Below are 19,859 nucleotides of genomic sequence, written 5' to 3' on the forward strand. Positions count from 1 at the left end.
TTAGTTTTTAATTTTTATTATGAAGAGCCAAACATTAAGTCCTCCATTAAGAGCAACCTCGGGCTGCACGTGGCCCCAGTCCCAGTCCCAGGAAACGCCTCAGNACGAACCTGACTTCCGTGCGATGATGTCACCGGTTAGAAAGCTGTTCTCCCTCTTTAGTTTTTAATTTTTATTATATATATTAAATATTTATTTATTTTTGAGACAGAGCATGAGCATGGGAGGGGCAGGGGGAGAGAGGGAGACACAGGATCCGAAACAAGCTCTGAGCTGTCAGCACAGAGCCGGATGCGGGGCTCGAACCCACGAACCGCGAGATGATGAGATCATGACCTGAGCGGAAGTCGGACACCCAACCGACTGAGCCCCCCAGGCGCCCCTAGTTTTTAACATTTTAAATGTTCATTTATTTTTGAGAGACAGCACAGCGGGGGAGGAGCAGAGAGTGAGCCGTCCTTAAACATAGGGATCACGTGTCGACCACGGACTGAAGGGTCACCGGGCCCTTCGGTTCCGTCGCGTCGCGATCGCGCGCCGGACAACCGACGCTCGGTGAAGAAACGGAGTCGAATTCCCGAGACGGTGGAGGCAGGCGGCTCAGCCGCCCGGAAGCGCATTCGAGCAAGAGCCGACCTCCCTGCGGGCCTATTGGCCCCATGTGTACCGCCAGCCTGTCACTCAACGTGCAGACTGTTGGGCAAGGCGGGGCCACAGGGGCTGTGCAGGGATTTCCTCCAATCAGAACGAGAAGGGCCGCAGGCTGTCCTGTCGCAGTGCGGAAGCGAGGAGACTCGGTAAGGTCCAATCAGAATCGGGGGAGTCATCTTCGGAACAGCATCCAACCAGGTTACGGGGATTGAAGCACCGCCCAATGAGGGCGCGGGACCTGTACATCATCCAATCAGGCCCGAGTGAGCCCGGTGGGCGTGGCTCTGAGCCCGCGCGGCTGGCGCCCTCGGATCCCGCGCAGCCCCAGGTGCGGTTGTGGTCGCCGAGCAGCGCGGAAATGGTGAGTGTGCGGCCGGAGGGCGGGCGGGACCAGGTCGGGACCAGCCGGGACCCGGTGGAAGCGGCCGCGGCGGGGTGTCCCTGGCCCCGGGGGTCGCACCTGGGTCCTAGGTGGATGGAACTGGGACGCGAGGCTGGGGGAGGGGAAGGCCTGGGGTTCCGGGAGCGCGTGCGAGGACATAACCAGCGGGAGTTTGCCCCTCGGGGGGACAGGTAGACACTACCCAGGTGAGCTGTCACCTGAAGGACACTATGTGCAGCAATAAGGAGGCTGCAGGGAACCGCTTCCGACTCGGCGGCTCCCCAGCGGGGACGGGTGGGTTTCTTTTACGGAGGGTGAGGGTGAATGGTCGGAAAGCGGGGCTTTGTCGGGGGNGAAGGGTCATGAACGCAGAGCGTTAGGGGTCAGATCATAGCCTGGGAGGGTTTCCTCCCTGGTGAGAATTGGGGCCCCCGAGGAGGGGGATCAGGGCGTGTGGAGCTCAGGGTTTAATCCCCTTGGGGCTCTGGATCCTCTCATTCCTTCCCGGAGGACCCGTGTCAGCAGGGAGAGCTGGGCCCCCATGTGGGACCGGGCCTGACCCTCTGCCGTGTGGTGTCGTGTGTGGTATGGACGCTTCGAGCTGCCGATCTGAGTGTGTCCTGCTCTGCTGCTCGGCCCATTGTTCCTCGAGAGGCTCTCGCTGCCCTGGGAGTTCAGTGTGGGTGACACTTAGGACTTTTGTCCTTTGCCATACTCTTTCTGCTGGCAGCCTTCCGTGTGGTCACCCACAAGCAGCGAGTCACTTGCCTGGGTCTCTGTTGCAGGTGTGATGGGGGGTTGTCAGCTGTGCCATCAGGGGCACATGCGGGGCTCCCAGGGCTTGACTGTGTTGCTCAGCAGGGTGCCTATGGCTCGGGTCGCCCAGCAACCCCTCCATCCCGGGATGCTGGGGTGTGGGGGTCCCCAGTTCATGTTTTCCTTCTGTCGGCTCTGCTGCTGCCGGCAGTGTGGCCCCGTCTCCAGGGTAAATGCCCTGTAAATACTTCCTGAGCTGGGGGGAGTTTGCATATTGCAGCTCGCGAGTAAGTTACACGTTAGCAGGAAACGGGGTACAGAGTGTGAGCCTCACGTCGCTGCTTCTCACTGGTATCACCTGGCTAATAAACTGGTTGCCCCGATCCCTGTGACTTCTGAGAGGTGTTCCCCAGTAGGGACACCACATTGTCACAACACTGCAGCCATAGGACAAGCACTGGGCTTCTGTCCAGTGAGATACCATATAAACCGTGACTAAACCACATTCATGTCCACGAGAGAGGGAGCTGTGTGAAATTCATTCCTGCGAACAGACTTCCCTGAGTTGCACGTGGACAGGTGGGACCAGGGAGGTTGTCACTTTTCTGTGACTTTATTAGTGTTTCTCCACTAATTCTTATTCTTGCTAATACTTATTATGTTGTCAAAGGCCGCTGTTCTAATGCACGGCTGCTGGTGAGTAGTGGATATTGTAGCATCTCTCCTAGGAATGGGCTGTTAATTTGTCCAAACCAGAGTTCCCCTGTTTTACTAAAGTCACAATTGTTAGATTTTCATTAGTGGTTTTCCATTTCTGGGGAACATTTAGACACCTCTGGTTAGTTTCTCTGTATTGTTATTTTGGAGAACATCCCTTTGAACTATGATAGAAGTTTGCCTCTTGGTTTACTTGAGCTGCATTTCCTTTTGTGCGTTGAAGGATTATCAGCCCAGTGGTTTCTTTTGGTCTCCAAGGAGTGAAATCTGGAGCCACGATCCTTTATAATGCCAGAGCAGTAAGTAAAATACAGCATTTAATAAAATTGGGNAGGAAGTTCCCTTCTGTTCCTAGTAGTGGGGGGTGTATTTTTGTCAAGAAAGGTGTTGGGTTCAAGGGGATACCTTTTCTGTCTCGAAGTGATGGCGGGTTTTTTGTGTCTATTCTGTTCACAGGGTTTGCGACTGCTATTTTGCTTGCTGAACCAACCATTTTTTTCCCAGATAAATCCCAGTTGGTCAAGTTGTAGAGTCCGTTTTATGTATGACTGGGTTTGGCATCCGGATCAACTGGCCACGTAGAGTAGGTTGGAAGTGTCTGTGCCCAGTTGCGTTCTGCATACGGATCCTGATGATTGGTGACATTGACTCATTTCATGTGCTTTTTGGCCATTTGTGTATCTTCCTGGGAAAATGTGTACTCCCATTGTCCATTATTTAGTTGTATTATTTGTCTCTATAATCTAATCTTTTTTATTGTTTGAGTTTTGAAAAACATATTTAGATCACAGTCCTCATATCAGCTGTGTGGCTAGCAAATCCATGTTACAGCCCCGGATGAAATGGTGTTGCCTTCGTTGTAGCTGATATTGCTGGGATTCTGTGTGCTTAGGTTTTGGAAACATGTATTTTATTTAAGCAATTCCTACTTTTTTCCTCATAATTGTTTGCTGTTTATTTCAGTGATGTGGTGTCCTCTCCTATTGCTCCAAGATATTATGTGTAGGGTGTTCCAATTGACTGGGGGCAGGGGCGGGCAGAATGGGCTGTGAAAGAATTCATCCAAGGCAGAATTTACCCAACAAAGGAGTTAGAAGCTTATTGAATGCACTGCAAGGGGCCTGCAGGCCACCAGGTGGTGGTGACAGGCTGTAGTCATAGGGCAGAGCCAGGAAGTGTGGGAACACATGGAAATTCCCCTTTTAATGTAGCTGTGCCCCATTGTAAGTAGACCATTGGATAGTTGGCCTGTGGCCATGTTGAGGCGGGTCACTTCATGAGCCTGTTTTTCATCCATCTGTGTGGTCACTGTGGGCCCTTCTGCCTCACTCAGGTTCCATTGGTGAAGCCTGCTGTCTAAAGGCAGCTGTGACGTCCCCTGACAGGTGGACAGTGACAAATCTTTGGCATTAAGGCAGAGGTATCAACTTTAGTAGATTCTTCCTGCTGAATGAAGGCGTAGGGATGTCCCTGGGATGGGGCAACGTTCAGCTTGAAGAGAACCCCAAATAAAAGACTTTTGATAGTTGACCAAATCTTCCTCCAGTCCAGGAGTTTGACCAGTCATGAAAGGAGAGGGAGGGATCCTTTCAAGCACCAACGTGAGTATTCGTACATGTTTGCGCTCGTGTTACATTACTGGGGAAATCTGGAGCACATACGTGGCACTCTGTTTGCTTTTTTTTTTTTTAAATGTTTTATTTATTTCTGGGAGAGAGAGAGAGAGAGACAGCATGAACAGGGGAAGAGAGAGAGGGAGTCACAGACTGAAACAGGCCCCAGGCTCTGAGCTGGCAGTCAGCGCAGAGCCCAACGCGGGGCTCGAACCCACGAACCGTGAGATCATGACCTAAGCGAAAGTCGGACGCTTAACCGACTAAGCCACCCAGGTGCCCCCGTGGCACTCTGTTTTAATGAAAGCTTAGGTTCCTCCTTGAGCTGCAGCAGGATCTCAAGGGCCGTTTGGTATTGGAGGGTCATCTTCTCAATTTGTGGGTGACTGTGTGTTGGGCTTCGTTAAAGATGGCTGTTGTATGCCTGGCTAAAAGCTCTATTTTTAATTTTAAATCCATAGAGGTTTTCCAGGAGAATTATGGCTACAGGAGAAGACTTTTAATAAATATCCTAATTATGAGGAATCGCTGGCAAATGAGAGATACCTCTCCCTGGAGATAAGGGCATCCCAGCCTGCACCATGCAATCCAATGTAAGGGAAATGAGGCCATACATTATTTCCATAAGTCCATAGTTACTCCCATTGTGTGGGGAATGCTCGAGCTTTGAAGGAGTGATTTTCTTACCCAGCCACGCAGGATTGGTCAAGGTGATAGTTGAGTCAGGCAGTTGTTGGGGAGTCCTTCTCATTTTCCAGCNAGGCTCGAACCCACGAACCGTGAGATCATGACCTAAGCGAAAGTCAGACGCTTAACCGACTAAGCCACCCAGGTGCCCCCGTGGCACTCTGTTTTAATGAAAGCTTAGGTTCCTACTTGAGCTGCAGCAGGATCTCAAGGGCCGTTTGGTATTGGAGGGTCATCTTCTCAATTTGTGGGTGACTGTGTGTTGGGCTTCGTTAAAGATGGCTGTTGTATGCCTGGCTAAAAGCTCTATTTTTAATTTTAAATCCATAGAGGTTTTCCAGGAGAATTATGGCTACAGGAGAAGACTTTTAATAAATATCCTAATTATGAGGAATCGCTGGCAAATGAGAGATACCTCTCCCTGGAGATAAGGGCATCCCAGCCTGCACCATGCAATCCAATGTAAGGGAAATGAGGCCATACATTATTTCCATAAGTCCATAGTTACTCCCATTGTGTGGGGAATGCTCGAGCTTTGAAGGAGTGATTTTCTTACCCAGCCACGCAGGATTGGTCAAGGTGATAGTTGAGTCAGGCAGTTGTTGGGGAGTCCTTCTCATTTTCCAGCTGCTCAAATAATCCTACGTCCCTGGGGTCCTGTTCTTATCCAAACAGAGCAACAAGCACGACGATTCTGTGTATACGAGCTGTTGTGGCACTTTCTCTGAAGTTCACCTCAGGTTGTCTAGCATTGGTCTTCAGTGTTTTTATAAAAGCAGTTTTAATTTTTTTTTTAATGTTTTTTTTTTAATTTTATTTCTAGGAGAGAGAGAGAGACAGCGTGAGCAGGGGAGGGTCAGAGAGAGAGGGAGTCACAGACTGAAACAGGCTCCAGGCTCTGAGCTGGCAGTCAGCACAGAGCCCGACGCGGGGCTCGAACCCACAAACCGCGAGATCATGACCTGAGCGAAAGTCGGACGCTTAACCGACTAAGCCACCCGGGCGCCCCGAAAGCGGTTTTAATTTTTAATGACTCTAAGTCACAAGAAAGTAAGACTCGAAACCTTAGTTTGGAGAGCTGTAGACAGATTTGAGGAAGCCAGAAGAATTGAGGGCCTCATCAGGTTTATAAGAAATAGTATCAAAGTCTAGTGGTTATTAGAAAATAACATGGTTATTTTCTCTCTGAATTCTCTCTCATTTCCAGAGATAGCAAAATGGAGGATAATTGATTTGTAAAACAAGTCCAGTTTTAACAAAATGGTCTAATTACTTACAAAAGCTCAAAAAACAGTGATTGGCCATATAAGTTTTTCAAAAAGCCTCCTTTGCTCAAAGTTTTTATAAGGAATCTCTACATTGAACTTATAATAGCCTCTGGAGGCCACAAGAGAAGCCAAATCTTTGTCATCACACATGACATGTAGATTTATGTGATTTCCTCTTCTCGAGGTCCCCAAACTATCCTGAGGTTTCCGGCACCTGCCGGGAGCTGACGTTCCTTACTCACTGGTGAGGCTGCTGGGACCCTGTCAGCGGGACATCAGGCCAGCATTTCCGGGGGGGGCTCGATGGCCTCCACAGAGTCCACCTTAAAGCCGCCGAGCTGTCTGCTCATTTCCGACTCTGTGCGGCTCTCCGTCAAATCGGACGTTCCAGTCCGAGCCTTGGTAAAGTGACCAGTGTGTGCAGCCGTGTCCGTTACAAGGAGAACAGATTCTCACTGCACTTGTGCAGAAAGGAGGGGAGGACTCCGCCCTCAGCCGTGGAGGAAGGTGTCTGCTTGTAGATCAAGTCAGCAGCTGCAGACACGGGGACTGAGGGGCTGAGGGGGACCCGGCAGAAGCAGGGCGGCGACACCGGCAGCACCGGGTCCCAGCTGACCCTTCACACGTGCGCGGTCACCCCGGCCGAGCTGCCATTGCCAGCTGTGCCGCTCGTTGGGAACAGACCTTGGGAACAGAGAGGGGAGGAGGGGAAGGGTCATTCGCCCACAGGGCCCCGAATGGTCCGACCTTGTTCCCCTCCGACCTTCAGACCATCCCGGGGAGCCTCGGATAGAGAACGTGGGGTGTCCGACAAGCACTGTGGTCACTCCTGCCAAAGGGCCGAAGGAAAGGAGAGGGAGGCAGGGATCCCCCTGAAGGGCGGGAGGGGAACCCCTCAGCCTGGGGGGCGAGGGCGGTCCCATAGACTCCCCTGGGGCTTGGGATCCTCGCCAAGGAGCACGCTCAGGTGGAGGTTGTCACGTGCCCAGATTGTACTAGAGCCAGTCCACATGGGAAACTCCCCGGAAATTCCTAGAACGTCCCGGGAGAGGCCCAGGACAGCAGAGGGTCCGTGTGAAGGCCGTCAAAAGTGGGGCGACCCGATGAGGTGGAGGCCGCAGCTCAGGGGGTGAGAGAGTCCCCCCCCGAGGTGGACGGAGGAGCTGGGGGTGTGCTGAGTCCTCTGCACGGGAGCAGCGGGCAGGGCAGCAAAGGAGAGACCTGCTGCCGGGAGGCGGTGCTGGGGGGCTGTGGTTATGGGGGTCGTGAGGGGGCGTGGGCACCTTTGGGATGCGCCCCGTGTTGGACCTGCGCCTGGTTGTAAGTACCCAGCGGTCAGTTAGGGACAGTGGCCTTGTCGAGGCAGGTCCCTTAGGAGCCTGTGTGCTCACTGGGCCCTTTGCTTTGCTCTGTGTCCTTCCATTGCTCAGGTGTGTTGCCTCAACGTGGTCCATTCACTGTGATGTTTCCTTCTCTGTTAAAGTGACCGGTGGCTCTGTCCCCATCAATCCCTAGGGACTCTTCCTTCTGGTGCCCTTTTTCTTGAATTCTGGGCCCTGGGTTAAATGTTTGAGAGGCCCTGCTTACACCTGAGTTTCTTCAGCAACCAGAACTCATCTTACACACCAGGTGTGCCAGGCGCCCTGGCCTGTGACTGTGCCCAGAGTCCACCTAACCCGTGGAAAGGGTCGTATGTTTCTTTTTTTTTTTTTTTTAATGTTTTATTTATTTCTAGGAGAGAGAGAGAGAGAGAGAGCGTGAGCAGGGGAGGGTCAGAGAGAGAGGGAGTCACAGACCGAAACAGGCTCCAGGCTCTGAGCTGGCAGTCAGCACAGAGCCCGACGTGGGGCTCGAACCCACGAACCGCGAGATCATGACCTAACCAAAAGTCGGACGCTTAACCGACTAAGCCACCCAGGCGCCCCAAGGGTCGTATATTTCTGTCGGAAGAGAGGGGGCTCCCCCAGGCTCCTTGACCTTGTTCCTTCCAGGGCGAGAGCTGCTGGGATCTAAGTGTCTGCAGTGTCCTGACATTCTGGTCCCGGTTCTTGGAGCTGACGGGGCAGGATCATCTTTGAGCAAGACAGACGTGTGTCCTCCGACTTATGTGTTGTCTGCGTGAATATGTCATGTTCAGTCTGTACAGTAGTGGTCCGCTTAGACCTGTCTCAGTGTAAATAACCCAGGAAACTGGGCGTGTGTGAGTCTATGTCAGCTGCTGTCATCACCCTGCGCTTCACGTTCCAGCCTTTCCTGTCCTGTGCGCACTGCAGGGGACCTGCTTGCGTGTTGTCACTCTCTACTCACGTGTGACTCGGGCCCTAGGAATGGAGGGCAGCTCCCTGCCTGTCACCCTTCATCCTCCCACACACACGGGTGAGGATGGAGCTTTGCAGCAATCGAGTGTGTGGTATGTTTCAGGCCTCTGTGGTCTTTGAGGATGTGGCTGTGAACTTCACCCCGGAAGAGTGGGCTTTGCTGGATCGAGGTCAGAGGAAGCTCTACAGAGATGTGATGCTGGAGACGTGCAGGAACCTGGCCGCCGTGGGTAAGGATGGCCCCGTCCCTTCACTGGTCTTGTAGGGAAGACCTGTTTCTTACAATTGTCCGATTTTACTGGGGCCGAGGAACGGGAGCACGCTGGAGGAGACACAGACGTGGTGCAAGCCTCGTGAAACCTGCCTGGAGTCACACAGCTTTTCCATGAAAACATAGTTTTCTGTATTAAATTGGTTGTTTATTATCCTTTTTTAAAAAAGTTGTTTCGGGAGGGAGAGAGAGTCTGCGTGTGGATGCTGTGCATGAGCGTGGGGGAGGGGGAGAGAGAGAATCCCAAGCAGGCTCCGTGCCGTCAGTACAGAGCCCGACACGGGCTGCTGCTCACAAGCTCAGATCATGTCCTGAGCCGAAACGCAGAGTCGAGTGCTGCCACCTGCGCGAGCCACCAGGCGCTCCAAGGCCACTAGTTTCAAGACCAAGAAATGTCGCCGTGTTGCTACATGCCAACACAGGGAGGAGACAAACAAGTATGCTGCAGGGAAAACAACGAGAAAACCAGTGAAAATGAGTCACATGATGGGGAGATAAGCGACCTAACAGAGACACGATTTCAAAGTCATGGCCTGCAGATCCTACCAGACTTGAGAGAAGAGTGGAGGAACACAGTGAGACCTTCACCAAGGAGACAGAAACTATAAACGAAAACAGCTCAGGGGTCCATAACTGGCCTGAGAAATACTGGGTGGAGCCTGCACGAGGGGAGCGGGTGTTAGAGTGGGACCAGTCATCTGGAGGATGCGGTAGTGAGAAGCCGCCGGGATGAACCGCAGAAGAGCAGTCAGTACTGACACATAAGTGGGGACAGGTTCCGGGGCCTCTGTTGTTCCTGGGCTGCTTGATTCTTGTCTCCGATGCACCAGAGAGCTGCAGACCGGAATGGGGAGCTGGGCGGCTTGCGTCCGTATGTATAGTTAGTGCCCTTTCCACAGAGAAGGGGACCGTGGCTCGAGCTAGAGCGCAGTGGGTCCGGGAAGCTCTCGGCGCCTCCATTGAAGCCTGTTTTGTGTGCATGTCGCTTTGTCTTTGGTTGACATTTTGATTGACAGAATAGCGGTTGTAGAATACTTGGGCTTCCAGGCGCCTGGGTGGCTCAGTCGGTTAAGCGTAAACTTCAGCTCAGGTCATGATCTCACGGTCTGTGGGTTCGAGCCCCATATCCGGGCTCTGTGCTGACCACTAGCTCAGAGCCTGGAGCCTCCTTGGGATTCTTTGTCTCCCTCTCTCTCTGATTCTCCTGTGCTCACGCTGTCCCTCCCTCCGTGTCTCTCTCTCTCTCTCTCTCTCTCTCAGAATTTAAAAAAAAAAAAATACTTGGGCGCCTGTGCCTACCCATGATGCATTCTGTTAGAATTGTACAGATTTATATGTTGTCTGTTTATGAGCTTCTAATGAGCTTTTGCTGTAACCTTAAGAATAAGTTGCACTCTTTCTGCACATGGCTCAGCTCTTGAAAGTCCCATTGTGGCTTTTTGTTTTCGATTTTTTTTTATTTATTTAGAAAGAGAGTATGCAGACAGGGTAGGGGCACAGAGAGAGAGGGAGGGAGAGATAGAGAGTATCCTACTCAGGCTGTATGCTAAGCACAGAGTCCAAAGCAGGGCCTGATCCCATGGTCCTGATATCATGACTTGAGCCAAAATCAAGAGTCAGATGCTCAACAGACTGAGCCAGTGAGGCATCCCCCCCCCCACACACACACACACTTTTGTGGCTTTTGAGCCAGCTTGGTGGCTAGGCCTTTCCTGTTTCATTAGCCCTTAGAGGTGGCTCTGAAGGTGTAGCTGTTAGCCTCCCATCCGCCGCCCCCCAGGGATGGCTCCGAGGTTGTGGCCAGATCTGCTTTATCCTCCTCACTCATATCTAACTAACTGCCCCGCGCCAGGCCATGTCCAGGGAAATAACATTTTATTAGAGGAGTCTAAGGAGGAGAGGAGACAGAAAGGGGCAGAAACTTAGAAGAAACAAAAGTTGAGAACTTGCCTAATCTGGGGATGGGAACAGATATCAAGGTCCAGGAAGGACAGCAGGCCCAAGCAGGATGAACCAACGGAGGTTCACACCAAGACTTACAATAAAATGGGAAAAAACTTAAAAACTAAGGAGATAATGCCTAAACAGCAAGAGAAAAGCAAACTGTAAACTCTAAGGGAAATTTCATGCTTCTGTCGACTGAGGTTTCAGCAGAAACACGGCAGGCCGGGAGGGGGCGGCATAATACTGTCAAAGGGCCAAAAGAAAGTAGCTTTGACCAAGGATATTCTACCAGGCAAAGTCAATCGTTCAGAATTGGAAGAGAGAGTTTCCCAAAGAAACAATAATTAAAGATGTTCATCATCATTAACCCAGCTTTACAAGAAATCACAAAGGACTTCCTTTAAGTGGAAAAGAAAAAGCCGTAACTAGAAGCATGAAAAAATGAGAGGAAAAATAAAATTGCTGGTAGAGGGGCGCCTGGGGGGCTCAGTTGGTTAGGCATCCAACTTCAGCTCAGGTCATGATCTCACAGTTCCTGGGTTCAAGCTGCGCATTGGGCTCTGTGCTGACCACTCAGAGCGTGGAGCCTGCTTCAGGTTCTCTGTCTCCCTCTCTCTCTGCCCCTCCTCTGCTTGCGCTCTCTCTCAAAATAAATAAACATTAAAAAAAAATTTTTTTAGTAGCAAACGTGTAGTAAAGGTAGTAGATCAATCACTTACAGAACTGGTATGAAGGTAAAACTCAAAATTAGTAAACCCAAAAGTTGTTTCTTGTGGTTACCCAAGGGATACACAAGAAAAGATGTGAAGTATGTGGTTCCTGGCTGGCTCAGTTACCTCCTGACTGAAGTGCATAGTGACACAGGCCTATCTCAGGAAACAAGAAAAATCTGAATCTAACCTCACACCTAGAGTAACTAGAAAAAGAAGAAGCAAAGCCCAGATAATAGAGAACAGAAGAGAAAATAATGAAATGGAGATTTAAAAATAGAATAGATCAACGCAAGAAGAGCTGGTTCTAAATAAAGATAAAATTGACAAAATCTGGTGAAAGTAATCAAGGAAACAAGAGAAAAGGCTCAAAATTAGAAATGAAACTAATGAAATTAGAAAACTTGCAATCAACGCCACAGAAATACAATGGGTTAGAGTAGATTAGCATGAGAAATTGTTTGCCAACAAACTATAAGCTAGAAGAAATAGGTAAAATCTTTAGAAACTATAATCTGCCACGTGTAGATCAAGAAGTAATAGAAAATGTAAATAGATCCATTATAAGAAACAAAATTGAATTACTAATCAAACGACTTTTTTTTAAATTTTTTAAAATGTTTTTTATTTATTTCTGAGAGAGAGAGACAGCAAGAGCAGGGGAGAGTCAGAGAGAGAGGGAGAGACAGAATCTGAAACCGTGTAGCGGACGAAATGACACAAAGACAAGACACACAAAAGACAGACAAAGACACAACTCCAGCCGGAGGGAGAAGCTCCTCGAGCCCTCTTGCGGTTTATTTTTTATACACCGGCAGCTGGGCACATACCAAAATCTAAGAAATGCATTCTTTTACCAAATAAGGACAAAAGGCCAAGCATATTCCAAGGAGGGGGAAACAGGGGAGGAAGTGACCACAACATGTTTACTAAGAAGCCTGCCCAGAACTCCAGCCTTCTCCTTATTCTTAAAGGGGGCATGTTCCCTCGTATGCGAGCGGATCATTAACCTTGGATATTGTGTGCAGGCTTCTTGGCAGAACATCCTGGTTGCAAGCATGCTCTGCCCAAGCAGAGAGCCCTCTTTGCAGGTACTTTCCCGCTTCCTTAACCGTTCTCTCTCGTGGTCACTGTCGGGCTCCTACAAACAGGCTCCAGGCTCTGAGCTGGCTGTCAGCACAGAGCCTGATGCGGGGCTCAAACCCACGAACCGCGAGATCATGACCTAAGCAAAAGTCGGACGCTTAACCGACTAAGCCACCCAGGCGCCCCCTAATCAACTTCTAGGAAAAATCCAGAACCAACCAGATGGCCTCACAGGTACATTCTACCAAATATATAAAGAGTCAATACCTATCCTACTCAAACTATTCCCAAAAATGGAGGTGGAAAGAATACTTCCAAGTTTATTCCATAAGTCTAGTATTACCTTGATACCAAAACCAGACAAAGTCACTACAAAGAGAAAATAAATTACACAAGAATATCACTAATGAACATAGATGCCAAATATTAAACAAAATTAGCAAACTGAATTCAAAATATATTCAAAGGAACATTCACCACAATCAAGTGAGATTTATTCCAAGGATGCAAGGAACATATGTATATCAATCAGCATATGATATGCCACACTAATGAGATAAATTGTGAAAAATCATGTGATCATCTCCATAAATGTAGAACGTCTTTCAACAAAATTCAACCTTCATTCCTCGTAAAAATTCTCAGAAAGTGTATACAAGGAATATACCTCAACAGAACATAGGCCACATATGACGGACCCATAGTTCTCTTACTTAGTGGTCAAGAGCCAAAAAGTTTTCCTCTATGATCAGGAACAAAAAACGATGTCCACTCTTGCCACTTTGATTCAACATAGTATTGGAAATCATAGCCAAACTAGTCAGACAAGATTAAGAAATATGCAAACTGTTAAGGAAGAAGAAAATATAGGCAATATTTGCAGATGATTTGAAACTATTTATAGAAAATTCTTGAGACCTCACCAAATACTGTTAGAACTAATGAGTGAATTTAGAACCATTGAAGGATACAAAATTAATTATACCCAAGTTTGTTGTTTTTCTATAACTAATAACAAAATAGCAGAAAGATGAATTAAGAAAACAATCTCATGTTCAGTTCCTTCAAAAACAAGAAAGTAGAGTGAATAAATGTACCCAATGAAGTTGAAAGACCTGTAGTCTGATAGCTATAAGATATTAAATGAATGAAATTGAAAATGGCAGAATAAGTGGAAAAATACACCATTGTCATGGATTGTAAGGATTAATATTGTTAAAAATGCCCATACTATGAAAAACACTCTATATATTTGATGCAATCCCTATTGACATAGTAATAATATTTTTCAAAGAACTAGAGCAAAAATTCTAAAATTTTTATTGAATCAGTAAAGATTCCAAATAACTAAAGCAATGCTGAGAAAGAAAGCATACCAAAGCTGAAGATATAACAGCCCCAGACTTCAAAGTATACTACAAAACTATGCGAAACAAAACAGTATCGTACCTGGCACAAAAAGAGACCTATAGATCAAGACAACAGAAGAGAGGCCAGAAAAACCCATACTTCTATGTTCAAATCATCCACAAAAAAGGAGCTGATTATATACAGTGGGGAAAAAGACCATCTCTTCAATAAACAGTGTTAGGAAAATGAGACAGCTACCTGCAAAAGTAAGGCTTGATCACCTTCTTACATGATTTCACACAAAAGTAAACTCAATATGGATTAGACACCCATGTGTAAGACTTGAACCCACCCACCTCTTCGGACAAAACAGAGGTGATAAACTCCTGGACATCATCAGCCTTAGCAATATTTTTGTGGGATTCTCCCTTCAGGTAAGGGAAACAGAAGGGAAAATAAAAAATGGGATGAGGAACATAACAGACATTTTCCTAAAGAAGATAGAGAGTTGGCCACTTGGCACGTGAAAAGCTGCTCATCTATCCTCAGAGAAATGAAAATCAAAACCACAATGAGCTGTCACCTTAAAGCAGCCAGAATGGCTACCTTCAAAAAACAGGATATAACAAGTATTGGTGAGGATGTGGAGAAAGGAAACTCATCATTGTTGGTGGGATTTAAATTGGTTCAGCCACATTGGAAAACAGTATGGAGCTTCCACAAAAAACTAAACACAAGTACCATGTGGTCCGTAATTCCACTTCTGGATAGTTCACCAAAGAAAAAGCCAGGACAATAAGATACGTGCACCCCCACGTTCACTGTGGCGTTAGTCACTGTACTCAAGATATGGAAGCAATGCAGGTGTCCATCAACAGCTGAATGGATAGGGAAGATGTGGTATCTACATACGAGGGTCTATCAATCGGCAATATAAAATGGATGAAGTCTTGCAGTTTGTGACAGCTTGGCAGCTTGGATGGACCTAGAGAGTATTATTCCAAGTAAATAAGTCAGAAAGACCAACACCATATTTTACTTATATGTGGAATCTAAAAAAACATAATGAACGAACAGCAGAAGATAAGGATAGACTTAAAACTATAGAGGGGCGCCTGGTGGCTCAGTCGGTAAAGCGTCTGACTCCAGCTTAGGTCTTGATCTTGCGGTTTGTGGGTTCGAGCCCCGCATCGGGTTCTGTGCTGGCAGCTCAGACTCTGGACCCTGTTTCGATTTTGTGTCTCCCTCTCTCTCTGCTCCTCCCCTGCTCATGCTCTGTCTTTCTGTCTCAAAAATAAACTATTTTTAAAAAAAATTAAAACTATAGGGAATAAAACGGTGTTAGTGAGATTGGAAGGGGATGGAGGAACAGGTGAAATAGATGGAGGGGACTCAGAAGTACAGGTTTGCACTTAATAAATAAGTCATGGGAATGAAAAGTAGAGCATAAAGAATATACTCAATAATTTTGTAGTAGTTTTGTATAGTGACCGTAATTACACTTATTATGGTGAGCATTTTTAATGTATATAATTGTCCAATCACTATGATGTACAACTGACAATAGTATAGATCAATATACTCCCACTAAAAACAAAACAAAATAAAGCAGGGGCGCCTGGGTGGCTCAGTCAGTTGAGCATCTGACTTCGGCTCAGGTCATGATCTCACAGTTTGTGGGTTCAGGCCCCGCATCAGGCTCTGTGTGGACAGCTAGCTCAGAGCCTGGAGCTGCTTCAGATTCTGTGTCTCCCTCTCTCTCGTGACCCTCCCATGCTCCCGCTGTCTCTCTTTCTCTCTCAGAAATAAATAAAAACATTAAAAAAAATAAAAACAAAAACAAAATAAAGCAAAACATAGTTATCCATTAGCAATGACCTTGAAGACTAAGAGTCCATCTTCCAGATTGCTTGTTGCCCTTTAAATCCTCCCCCCTGCAGAGCTGTTCTTCAGGGGCATGTCAGCCACACACACCACCTGACCTCCCATTGGCAACTGGGACAGTGCAGGAAGGCTTCCCCAAGGGCCTCTGTGCCTTCAGAACAGACCAGTGACCCTTGGGGGCACCGGAGGAGAGAAGGGCATTTGGACACCTGTCAGTCTTTGTTTAAGTGTGATGTCTGTCATTCACCTTGCTTCCCTGCCGGACTTTTCATCCATCCTCACCGTCGTACTGAGCCTTTTGTGTTCCTCTTATAGAGGTAGGGTGTGGATGTATGTATCTTGCCCAGTTAATATCTGATAATCTGATGATACTTATCTCCACATTGGTCTCCATCTATTTTGAAGTATTGCTGAGGAAAGAGGCTGCCATTTCATACACTTCTTAATGGCAAAGTCCCAAATCACTAGGGTCCCCAGAATTTTTCTGTGGTCACATGTCCATTCTTCCTGATGAACCTCATTTACATTTTGGGATCAGTATCTGACTAGAAGTCGAAATAAGGTGCATTTCTTATCTGTAAACATCAGTCCATTCCCAAGAAATTAAATGATGTCACCAATTCTTTTTTTTTTTTTAATGTTTTATTTATTTCTAGGAGACAGAGAGAGAGCGTGAGCAGGGGAGGGTCAGAGAGAGAGGGAGTCACAGACTGAAACAGGCTCCAGGCTCTGAGCTGGCAGTCAGCACAGAGCCTGACACGGGGCTCGAACCCACGAACCGTGAGATCATGACCTAAGCGAAAGTCGGACACTTAACCGACTAAGCCACCCAAGCGCCCCATGATGCCACCAATTCTTGCAGGTTGTCAAAGTTAAGGTAAAACAAGTACATCAAGGCCTCAGTGGAAAATTTTGCTGAATGAGCCACTGAGGGAAGACGAAACAGGAATATTTACAAGAAAAGATTTTTGTTCTGTTTTAGGAGGAAACCAGATATTTTGTAGCAGAGGAGATCACCTGCAAACCCAGGAAAGACGTTCGAGGTGAGTGACATTTGTACGGGATGAACGGGGGATGTTGGCAGTTGTGAGACTAACCTGAAATTAAAGAACAGCTGTAAACCTAGATCAACTATTGTGTAGTCAGAATTTTCACAAGACAAAGTTTTTATAAATGCATCCTAGATACTGATCATCTGAAAAACATCAGTTGAAAACAATGGTCAGGGAAAACTAAATGTGAGAAACCCAGAAAGTTGACTCTGAGTCCTCAGCCAACCAATAAGCCTGTTCCATTTTGTTAAGCATGCAGACAGTGCCACAGACATACCCATTCATTAAGAAGTCTAATAATGATTAACAAAGATCAATAGATCAATCATTAATGGAGAGATCTTGCTAATTATCTAACCACGTGCCTTCCTATTTTGAGCAGAAGTCCTTTGGTGGAAGGTGTCTGGGAACGTCTTGAAGGAGATCAATGTGGAGGATCCCTGAACCCGGTTACAAGTCTTACTGTGCGTGAGGGGTGCCCCACTGGAGGTAAATCCTGTGAATGCGCTAAGTGTAGAGAAGCCTTCGCAGATGGTTCCTTCCTAGAGAAGCCAGGAAGATTCCAGCCAGGACTCAAACCTAGTCCCGGTGAGGAATGTGGTCCGGCCTGCAGCTCCGTCGTGAGCCTCAGCCCTCACGTGGATGCAGACCTTGTAGAGAAACCCCGTGAAGGTCAGGACACCAGGAGACGATCTAAGACATCAAAGAGACTCAGTGGTAAAAAATCTCTGGAGTGCAAGAAATGCGGAAAAGCTTTCACTTGCACATCTTCCTTTCAGGGTCATGTGCAAGGTGACTGTGGAAAGAGAGTCCGTGCGTGTGACCTGTGTGGGAAAGCCTTCAGGTGTAACTCAAGCCTGCGGGCACATATGGTAACACACACTGGGGAGAAGCCCTGTGAATGTCAGCACTGTGGGAAAACCTTCTCTGGTCGCAGATCCCTTGTAAGACATATGAGAATACACACAGCGGAGAGACCCTTTGAATGTAAGGAATGTGGGAAGTCTTTTTGGAACCGTGGACATTTTAATCGTCACATGAGCATGCACAGTACAGTGAAACCCTGGGAATGTAAGGAGTGTGGCAGAGCCTTCCGGGATCAGACAGACCTGCGAATCCATATGCGGACACACACAGGGGAAAGACCCTTTGAATGTCAGCAATGTGGGAAGGCCTTCAGATATCTTGGAAATCTGCGAGAACATATGCGGACACACACGGGGGAGAGACCCTATCAATGTCGGGAGTGTGGGAAAACCTTCAGATATAACTCAAGTCTGCAAGCTCATGTGAGGACACACACCGGGGAGAGACCCTATAAATGTCTGCACTGTGGAAAAGCCTTCATTCGACACCACACCCTTGCACTACATACTGTGAGAAGACACTCGGGGGACGGACACTTGGAATGTAAGGAATGTGGGGAAACTTTCAGGAAGCATCGACCTTTTCAACGTCACATGACCACACACAATGTAGCAAAACCCTATGAGTGTGAGGAGTGTGGCAAAACCTTCAGATATCAAAGAGGCCTGCGAATACATGTCCAAACACACACTGGGGAGACCCTATAAATGTCAGCGGTGTGAGAAAGCCTTCACCTCTTCTGCAAACCTGTGTGTGCACATGAGGACACACACTAGAAAGAGACCCCATGAATGTCAGCACTGTGGAAAGGCTCTCAAGTGTCCATCACACCTGGAAATACATATGCGGACACACACTGGGAAGAGACGCCATGATTGTAAGGAGTGTGGAGAAACTTTCCAGAAGCGTGAACACTTCAAACAGCACTCGGCCACGCACAGTGCAGTGAAACCCTGTGAATAAGCAGTACGGCCTCCTGGGGTCACACACACCTGAGGTACATAGGACACACACTGGGGAAACCTCGTAAGTGTCCACTCTGTGGGAAAGCCTTTGGTTGTCCTTCCCTTCGAGGACACATGTGAAAGCACAGTGACGTGAAGCCCTATGAACTTAAACACATGGAAAAACCTTCAGGTATCCAGGAATCTGTGAGCACAGACACTCTGTGGGAAGGCATTTATTTTCCCTCAGAGTCTTACTGAGAACATGAGCCAACACACTGGATCCTGAATAAACAACATTTTGGGAAAACATCAGGTATAGAACTTGATGTATTTTGTTCACAAAAATTTAGGCAGGACAGATCTTTTCATTGTAATGAATGTGACTTTGTCTTTCAAAGTGCCTCTTCCTTAATGGAGACTCCAGGTATATGAATTCCTAGTTCATGTCACCGATATGAACATATTGTTTTAAGTGGCCTTCTTTCTCTTCTACATCTGTACAACCTAGATGTTGTTATCTCAGACTTCATGTAATCACACCGTTATGTACAGCGTGTTTCCTTTCCATTAGTATCTCAGACCCAGGAGTGAGAAGGGTGTGTGTGTGTGTGTGTGTGTGTGTCAGTGTGTGTACAACTTTCTATAATTATAGAAAAAGATTTCTTTAATTTCACATTGCAAAATGTCTCTAGTATATGATCACAACATGTAGACTTCTATTGTTGAAAGTTCTGTTCTCTGCTGCCATTACTGGAGTTTCCTGATTCAATAGCTACTCTTCTGTTCAATCTTTATTATTAAAGGATATATTTTCATATAGTTCTCTGTTGTGTTTTTTTTTTAGTTTATTTACTTGTTTTGAGAGAACGAGTGGGGGAGGGGCAGAGGGAATCCCAAGCAGTCCCTATGCTGTTCGAATGCAACCTGATACAGGGCTTGATCCCACGAACTGCAGGATCATGACTTGAGTGGAAGTCAAGAGTCAGATGTGTAACGGACTGAGTCACCCAGGCACCCCAAGTTCTCTCTTTTTATTGAACAGTTGGTAAAATTCCGATGTTGGTTTCTTTTCTGGGACCAATTTTTGGTGTTGGTCAATTTTGTGCCAAATTATGACTTCAAAGAACATCCCCTTGGACCATGACTCAGGTTTGCCTGTTTGTTTCCGTGAGCAGGGATTGTGGGGGAAACACTCTATGAGGTGCTTTCCTCCAGCCCCCAGGACGTAGCACCTGGAGTGCCCAGTACCTCTAGTATCAGCCAGATCAGCTGGCCAAAATACAGCATCTGATGAACTTTGGACATAGGAACCTCTTCAGTTTTATCCCCATTGGAGGTAAAAACACGTCATTGTTT

General features: G+C 47.4%; 1 protein-coding gene across 1 annotated transcript; it reads left to right on the forward strand.

Moving 5' to 3' along the window:
• Nucleotides 1-945: 945 nt before the first annotated feature.
• Nucleotides 946-19,318, forward strand: LOC144219757 (uncharacterized). The gene is given in 5 exon segments (XM_077749880.1): nt 946-1,012; nt 8,496-8,622; nt 16,620-16,680; nt 17,072-18,250; nt 18,252-19,318. Coding segments are annotated over 5 exon segments (1,638 nt in total). The 5' UTR covers nt 946-1,009; the 3' UTR covers nt 18,520-19,318.
• The last annotated feature ends 541 nt before the right edge of the window (nt 19,319-19,859 follow it).

This window comes from Crocuta crocuta, unplaced genomic scaffold (assembly GCF_008692635.1).
Source record: "Crocuta crocuta isolate KB4526 unplaced genomic scaffold, BGI_CrCroc_1.0 scaffold110, whole genome shotgun sequence".
Taxonomy (NCBI): Eukaryota; Metazoa; Chordata; class Mammalia; order Carnivora; family Hyaenidae; genus Crocuta; species Crocuta crocuta.